Source organism: Ceratina calcarata, unplaced genomic scaffold (assembly GCF_001652005.2).
Source record: "Ceratina calcarata isolate Rehan_Ccalc_2016 unplaced genomic scaffold, ASM165200v1 scaffold7.2, whole genome shotgun sequence".
Classification (NCBI taxonomy): domain Eukaryota; kingdom Metazoa; phylum Arthropoda; class Insecta; order Hymenoptera; family Apidae; genus Ceratina; species Ceratina calcarata.
In genome coordinates this window covers 347,734-356,673 of record NW_017178268.1, presented here as the reverse complement: position 1 = coordinate 356,673, position 8,940 = coordinate 347,734, and the positions used below count along the sequence as shown (strand labels likewise).

The window sequence follows — 8,940 nt, the reverse complement described above, 5'->3', positions numbered from 1 at the left end:
CCGTATAAATACACTAGATAAGGGAGAAACAATTTTCAACAGATCCATATGTACAACAGCCCTCTGCGCACGCTGTGATCGTACGTTTGGGAAAAAGCTTGCAAACTGTTTCTGTATTACGCGAATAAATATGTACATACATCGTTTATCTCCCTGGCACCATTCCATGGTTTCCATCTCATATATGTCGTTTTCGAACGTTCCAGGGTCGTCTAAAATATCGATGCTAATTCTGTGATCACTACGAGGATAACTCTTGTTGTGTCACAGGAATCCACGTGAACGCAAAATGATTGATTGGAACTTGTCGAACGAACGATGTGACACTCCTTAATTTTCAAGAATATTTCACGTTGCAGATGAGATCTTTTTGATGAAAAATTATTAAATGGACGTCTGCGACAAGACGGTTTTTAAGAAGTCAGCGTTTATTAAGGCAAAATCCTCGATGTCGGATTGTCACAGTTTGTCATCGTCGTTTCTCTATAGAGAAACGTTTATTCTCAGTATCAATCTACCCACGAGCTAAATTGTACGTTTTACTATTATTTCTTAATTGACAGCTGATTAATATAGGATGACATCGTGAGCGACGCGGGTCTGATCCTCTTGGTAATTTTTTTTTGGCGGAAGACGAACGAAGAAAAATCAGACCCGAGTCCTTCATATTAATTTATCCAGTATTCGCCATTGGTCGATCTTTCGTCCTCATTGGAATCACCTGTTGTCCTTTATTGTGCTCGTTGCGTTTAATTTTAATATTTTAGTAACTGTATTTATAGTTAGCAAGATTATATACTCGGCAATAATTCACTATTATTGAAAGATATTATATAAAATCTTGTACGAGAGATTGTATAAGAGGTTTTATATATAAACTGGAACTAGGCGTTAGCTGCAAAATGTCCACGAATGGCCCGTTTAATAATTAATTCTCCTTCGATTATTACAAACTAATTGTCGTTGGATAATCATTTAACTTTGTGAAACGTGCATTTTTAGGAAAAGCATGTCTACGATTCTAAATTGGATATGCATCTTGTTTTAATATGGAGTAGTAATTAACATTTAGAGACGAACACGAAAAGAGGTCGTCGGTCAATCCCAGAGTAAAACTAGTATTTCATTTGTGCCTTTCCGTTCCGCGTTATAACATTATTGTACGAGGAATATTGATTATTACTGACGTTGCGAACGATCGATCAAATCGAGCGAACGTTGGTTTTTGGTGGTCCAGGCTGATCCCCTGTTTATTCGATCTTGTTGATGATTTCAACTTCATTTACTTCGTCGGCTTTCATGTCTTTGTCGCCCCAGCCCCATCTCGCTTCCTCGATATTGTGATGATCCCACGTACCATCCCCGGTCCTGCCCGACCGTTTCTTGATAACATCGGTGGGAACGGTTTTCATATCGTACGCCAATCCGAATCGAGCACACGTATCGAGGAACAATGTGGTCCAGTTCATTTTGTAGAAGCCCAATTCACCCGCTTTATAATCCCATGGGAACACGTGGTGGTAGTTGTGCCATCCCTCCCCCGCTGTTAGTATAGCGACCCACTTGTTCTCCACGGGGCTGATGCTCCTGGGGAAACAATACCAAATTCCAATTTTTATCTTACAACCTAGAAGAACGATATAAAGAGAGAAATGGGATTACTTACTTGTCGTAAGGCTTCATTCCCCAGATGTGCGCGGCCGAGTTTACTAGCCACGTAAAGTTCAAGCTTATAGCGTATCTCATCATGGTTACGTACCAAGAATTGAGCGGCTTCTCGTTCCAGAAGTAACAAGGCACCCACATCGGTATGATAAAAGTGCACAGCGGCATCAAGAGCAGATACAATCTGGAAATGAAGCGATAATTCCAAAAATGAGATGCTGCTGATAACTTCAACGTTAAACGATAATCTCTAAAATGAAATTATAAAAATATTAGGACTTCTGGTTCTTGAACAAAAATTATGTATGTATAGGACGTTTGCAGGTCCATCTACGAACTAACAATACCATAATATGCTCTTACTTTCTCTACTTATTTTAATAGTAAGACAAATGTAAAAATCAGATGGAACATCCTGTATATTAAAACGTATATGTGATATTTAGAATGTATATTTGCTCGTTCACCTCTTTTGCCAAACGACGATTGGATCATTTTCCAAATCACTCATGTCGACAGTCTTGCCTTTGTTCATCACGTCCGGATGCTTTCGGACGAGTAACCAGCCCATGTGGGAGAAGAAGAATCCTCGTTTCGCGTTGTGAGGGTCAGCGTCAGTGTCCGTGAACTTGTGATGCACTCTATGATCTCTTACCCACTCGTAGATGTGATTCTAATAATCGGGGATAACGTGAAAGCAACGGTGAATTGCAAAGGCCGCGAGCGTTGAAAGCTGGTACTCACTTGGAAGGCAATCGTTTGGCAGATCATCAGGAAGAACCGTAACGGCCACCTCGCCTTGTACGCTCTATGGGCCCACAATCTGTGGGCTCCAGCTGTGATGCCCAACGCGGATATTACCATTATAGCCATCGCTAAAAAATATTTTAGTCAATATGAGTAATGACTTTAGAGAAATTATTACATCCATGTGCTTAGATGTTAACAATTTTAGTTTTGTAACGTTTTTTTAAGAATTTAACAATTGCTATGAGAATTTCACTCAATTCAATTAATTTATTTATTGTTAAAAAATTTTAATTTACTTATTATTAATTTATACTCTATCTACTCTATAATCATTGTGGTTGCTAATCATTTTTCTAATTGATGAAACCTTAATAATCTAATAATAATAATAATGATAATGAAGTTTTTAAGATTGTTTTAGATAAAAGTTACACGTATTCTAAATATTATTGATAACAAGGTTGAAAAAATCCGAGAGGGAAATGTGGGTTTCGATCTTTTAAACGGATAATTGAATTCTCCATTCAACTGTCAATGCATGTGAGATACGTCTGAGATTTCTACCCGTGAGGAAAGCGGAGTGTCTTTGATGATTAACCTGTGGAACACATGCACCGTGGCGGAGGATTGAACTTTGATCCTGAATAGACGATCATCCGGCCGGCCGCGTATCGAAAACGATGCCGCGCGTTTTACGATTTCTACCATCAGCTTTTTTCACCGTCGCGTTCGACCCAGTTACGAGTCGCTGACATTAATAACCATAATCGTATCGCACGCGAACAGCCGTCGGTGTGAAAGAGAGGAGGACCGAGTGGTGAATCGCGGATGATCGTCACTTTCGAAACTGTACATGATGCAGAGGTACATGATGTACAACGTCAGTGCTAGTACGGGACTTATTGTTTTTTTTATACAAATAGGAAAGTCGTCGTAGTATGATTTAATGGTTGGATTTGTATATTTTTTCATGAATGACATGATCATTTTCCCATTTAACATAAGAATTCAGGATTTGATTACTTTTTTTAATAGCATCACAAAATTTCTACAATTTTTCAATACCTTTTTTACTAAACAATGGATTTTATGCATTTATGAGAAAGTGTAATTTGCATAAATTATGAACGCTACGTCTATGCAGAATACCATCAAGTATATTACAATATTCTAATGACAAAATGAATATTTATCTGAAATATACGTATCTATTATACGATTATCATAAATATTTCATTTTGCATGAACATCCTCTGTCTATATATTATTAACGTCATATCTAATAATTGTTAAAATTTTCATGCTTTGTCATCGTCTTTACTTAGGGACTGATACAATTTTAAAGCGTTAATTATTAAATCTATAAAATGATTCTTAAAATGGACTTACACCATGCGAAGGTGTAGAAACGAGTTCCGTTAAAGAGAAGATAGAATCCATAAACCGCTGCGGTGTGGACGTACAAGAATGCAAATACGTTTCTCCAAACGATTTGCCATTGGTACTTCGGTTTGGACGAGGATGATTTTTGGACTGACGACGTTTGGTTACTTTCCTTCTCCGCAGTCGACTTCCCTTGATGTACGTTCTGTTGCGAGGCCTCTAAGAACAGAGTCGCCGATGTACCGAATAGGTTCGGCGCCATTTTTTACAGTAATCTATAACAAATAATCGATGCATTCCCATTAATCAATCAGTTAAGAGGAAATAAAGACATAAATCCATATTTTTGGCTAATTAACAGGATAACATTGACCTTCCACTATTATCGGAGTCACGAGTTTTACATGCGTTAATAAAATAGAATAAAAATGTTTCTCAATTCTATCTCTTCAATCCTACGTAACGAGCGAAGGGATATCAATGATTGGCCGTGAAAGGCCCATGACTGGTTACGTTTAGAAGACGTCTTCGCGATCGGGACCCAGTGACCTAGTAACAAATAACTTTCAGCAAACGCAAAATCGGCCGTTCCACTTGTGGCTTCTCGTTTTTCGACGCGCGAAAGTTCTCGATTGATCATACGTCCCGTTCCCGTGGCCTTTTGTACTTCGAAAACACGTGCCGTTCGAGATACGCACAGCTTTCGAACCGACAGTTTCCTCTCGCTGTGAAGATGAATTTCTTTCAGCGAAATTTCTGTCCTATTAGAAAAACTCCTTTCTGATCATCTTTGTGATCCTTAAGTTCTTCCCTCGACTCGAACAGACTTATTATTATACAGTTCAAAACAGAAAAAATATTTGTCATTTTTTGTAACATCCACCATGTGATTCTCGATTTTCTCATGGCAAAACAAATTCAGAAGAAGAATTGCTCTATCACGTTGCAGAAGAATTTTGTATTGTACAGTGTTAACGATAATTGTTCAGCATCATTTGAGTTTTCTAGAAGAGGATGACTACTGATTTTAAGTAGCCACTAGGATTAGTAATTTTGGTCAAGGGTCGTAAAGTAGAATAATAAATTGGAAATTTAAATTGCAAAGATATGATAATTAAAGTATTTTTACGTAAGTACAAAAATAGTACGTGTTAAATACTCGCGTCAGCTTTTTCTCAAATTTTATCGATTATTTACGACTGTTAAAAGTATGAAAACAGAAAGTGAGCCTCTTGTATCTGTTGATTAAAAAATGAACTTTCTCGCGGTCTCAGGACATGTTTGCAGAATTTTTTATTGAACAAAGTTATCAGTAAAGAGAATTATTATACTGATTATTATAAATTTTTTATTGCATATATGACAATATGTGTTAAATTTACAATTGCAAAATAAATTCACAAAACTAGTAAAAGCTCTTTTCTCGTAGCACATAAGTATAAACCATTAAAAATAAATTTCGTCAGGGTCGATAAGACGTTTAATGATTTTTAAAGAGTCAATAATCCAAAAGGTTTGGCAACCTGTAATGCAAAATAACTACTTGACGTAATACAAGAGTCAGCTAATCAGGATTTCACTGGACTAGGAAGATGTAGTAAGGATAAATATTCCATAGGTATGGAAATTATACATAAATCATTCCTGTCTCTAGATTCATTTTTCACATAAGAAACTTCATTAGAATCACGTAATGGATATTACAAAAAAATTGTGTATTGCACAGTGTTGTTTGTTGAGGATTTATGTTATTGATTAGCCGTCGAGACCTTGCACCTCCTAGTAAAAGTGTTCCTCGTTAGGATTCGAAACGCGGAGACAGGGAACGGTACGCGCTGCGCGTACGCGAGAGGAGAAAGGAGCCCGAGAAGAGATAAGAAAGAGGGGATGCGAGAACTAGGAAGAAGCGAAGATTCGTGCTGGAGAACAGGTTCCTCGTAAAAGAGGTCAATGACGCGTTTGAGGTCATTACCAATTAATCACCACGCTCTATTCTGTCTATTCGCTTGTTTTCTCTACGCATCGTCCCGCCACGACATCCACTATCCGCGAGTAGTATGATAATGTGACCGGGAGAAGAAAGGAGAAGACGCTTTCGACTGAGGAACGCTAGTATCGAGATCACCGTCGATGACGTGCAACGTGAAACCTCTTTAGTCGGAAACTGTTCTTTTACCTGGTTAAATATACCAACAGAAAATGGCTGTGCCGGGAGACGGATGGTAGGCGTGATGACAGCCGGTGATTTTTTAGGTCAACTGATTAACGATTTCGAGTTTAATGGTTTTGGTGTCGAGAACAAGGAATGCTTTTAACACACATCTGTGTCTGTAGATATTGGAGAAACGTTGAACGGGTCATGGTTGGGAGAATCCTTTAACTTCACTTCGAATGGATCGAAAGATTGGCCTTGGAATGGGATCACGATATTTCTATTATTTATAGGTCGTTGAAAATTAGCTTTCGAATATTTCAAAAGATCACAGATACAAGTTTCACGATTTCATTTGAACGGAGTGTACAGAGTAAGTGTAATTTGGTGACGAGAAAATTTAATGAATGTCGCATCGACTCATGTACTTGGATCGGTAGATATGATTTATTTGATAGGTTGCAAGTGTTACTAGGATCACGCTCTTAATGGAACTATAATATTCAGGCCAACGGAACCTGTTCTTAATCGGCGGAGAGTCATGAGACTTGAGTGAACGTGCTGTGTGCTCAGTAAACGATCCCCTCGCTTCCAGAGTATCGAACTTAACACGTTATTATCGGCTAATCTGTTCATTATTATGTTTGAAGTTCATCGGTTAACGGCATTAAAAGCTTTCCCCGTGGAACGATTTCTCAACTGCGTTACGGGAGTCATTCACGTTTATTGCGAATGGAAGTTTGTTTTAATGTTCGATGGTGGTGCCGGATATGGAATGCAACACCTCATATCGAAAGGGCGGACGTCAGCGCACTTTTAGCCTAGATGGCAAAACTGCCGGTGTACGATAATGGAAGACTTGTGTAAGAAAAAAACTGCAAGGTTGATAAGGCTAACTACGCCGATGAGGTAAAGAATTCGTGCCAAGCAAGAAAACCGATGGAAAGTAAACCTCGAAGTTTATATCAATTTAAACGTTCTCCAATCTTATCGAGTTTGAAGGTCCTAGAAAAACCGCGTTCAGTTTGTGCAGCGTGAAACAACACCATGTGAATATCTGCTCGTCTCCTATGAAACAATTTTGCAATCCTGACATAATCGTTGTATAAAATAAGACGCGGTCATAATTATAGCAATCTTCACAAAGGAGCGAATGTCCTCGTCCCTGTTTAATTGGTTCACGGAATTCAGGAAGGAAAGAAAGTAGAACAAATACGTGCTGCCTGAAGAATGATTGTTCCTCTAAAGACGACTTTTTAGTCGTCAGGTAAAAACAAAAAAAAAGGACTTTTTAGTCGTTAGGTAAAAAGAAAATATGTGCATTTTGTAGTCAACAATGCTATCGTTATCGAAGTAATTGCGTCCTTCTGTTATACTTTTTATTGCGTTCTATTGACTAGACTAAATTTACTTTTACGTACTACTGACAAATAAACAGTATTACTATAACTGATACCAAATGATTTTCGTTAAACACTTTTCACGTTTTTCCTTGAATGCTAGAAAATAATATTATACATTTCGACAAAAACTAGTAACAACGACAAATTTTACTATTATTGTCTGTTAATTGAGAAGTCGAATGGAAACGAAGTCAGTGAAAACGATCCTAGGCGAATTATCACGCTCCGTGTTCCAGCGTTGCGGATCTCCGCGGGATGATTCAATTCTACTCTAGTAAGCAGAGTCGTCGAGGAAAGTGTGCCGAGTGGAAAGACGTTCTGGATCGAGAATCTCGACCCTCCCTAATAAAATCTGTTACACGAGAACTACTCACTTGTAATCGAATATTTAAAATAAAATTGAATTCGAAATACCCTAATGTGTGTTATTTACAAGATTGATCAGGGACAACTTAGGTCGATTATGAAACCCAACGAAGCTGCGATACTTGCCTATACTTATCTATATTAGAGACTTTTAAGACGTTTCCCGTTTCTATTTTACTTCCTGTGTACTTGTCGTCTTAGGAAATTGTATGACAGCCGAGGACGAAGAAGTGTTACGGTTTCTCAACAGCATCTGTTTATGCACGGTCATGGGATCTAAGAACGATAAGTGAACGGTATATCCGCGTGGAACACGTTACATTCAATCGGAACTACCGATCGAATGATTGCTACTGTTACTTCGGATTAAGTGGCAGTTGGTGTTTTGTATAATAGACATTTGGATAACCGGATAGAGTAATTATTATAATGTACCATTTCAAGTTTAAGGAGGAACGTCACGCTTTCTCGTTTGGATTGTTTACACCGACAGGGATGATCTATCGTGTCAATAATTATTTTCTGTCTAATTAATACGAATATTTTGTGGAACCAGAATTCCAATCGCTCTATCAAAACTATTTTCTTCAACGTCGCACGATTCTGAGATTCATGTATAATTTGAGAATACGTCATAAAATTTCACTTAATTTGTATGCAGTTTTTTAAGAAATCGTCAAAAAGAGGTCACTTTATAAAATAACTTCGCCACGTTTTTTATTAATACGCAAAATCTCGTTGTTCAATGTTTATCACTTCTTACTTATACAGATTAATAGAATGTTTGGAATATTTGGAAAATCGACTTACGAGTGTTCGTCGAAATTGTCGTATCCCTCGGAATTGTCACGTATTCACACGGGGAGGAACTGATGATCCTCGGGATGCTCCGTACGGTTTGCGAGCTCACTACAGAATACCGAGATGCAAGAGCGTTCGTTCCACTTATCAAGTCTCCGCACCGCTTCATAAAACCGCGTCGACGAAATCCCCCACACGTGGCCACGTGCCCGGGATGCCGCCCCGTCTTTCCTGAAAGAAGGCACCAGTCCACTACACGACGACGTTCGGGTCACAAGACTTAGGCATCAAAGGTGAACATAAATTCCCCATGTAGTTCCAATATACATTATAGCAATCGATAATTAGGGTGAATAAACATTCGAAAGGTGGATACCGCAGAATTGAACTGTCATAGTTTTAAATCAGAAGCAATTTAAT

At 38.2% G+C, this 8,940-nt stretch overlaps 1 protein-coding gene across 1 annotated transcript; it reads right to left on the bottom strand.

Moving 5' to 3' along the window:
* Nucleotides 1-891: 891 nt before the first annotated feature.
* Nucleotides 892-8,704, bottom strand: LOC108630141 (acyl-CoA Delta(11) desaturase-like). The gene is made up of 6 exons (XM_026817814.1): nucleotides 8,530-8,704; nucleotides 3,805-4,073; nucleotides 2,410-2,540; nucleotides 2,133-2,338; nucleotides 1,667-1,849; nucleotides 892-1,587 (listed from the first exon to the last, which is right to left on the bottom strand). Exons 2-6 carry the CDS (start codon nucleotides 4,058-4,060, stop codon nucleotides 1,251-1,253), a joined length of 1,113 nt encoding a protein of 370 aa, XP_026673615.1. The 5' UTR covers nucleotides 4,061-4,073; nucleotides 8,530-8,704; the 3' UTR covers nucleotides 892-1,250.
* Between the last annotated feature and the right edge of the window lie 236 nt (nucleotides 8,705-8,940).

Coding starts and splice junctions, on each gene's coding strand:
- LOC108630141 (XM_026817814.1), bottom strand. CDS start 4,060: ATGGCGCCGAACCTATTCGGTACATCGGCGACTCTGTTCTTAGAGGCC. Junction 1,850..2,132: donor ATCGTCGTTTGGCAAAAGAG/GTGAACGAGCAA, acceptor CTTCATTTCCAG/ATTGTATCTGCTCTTGATGC. Junction 1,588..1,666: donor GGAATGAAGCCTTACGACAA/GTAAGTAATCCC, acceptor TTGTTTCCCCAG/GAGCATCAGCCCCGTGGAGA.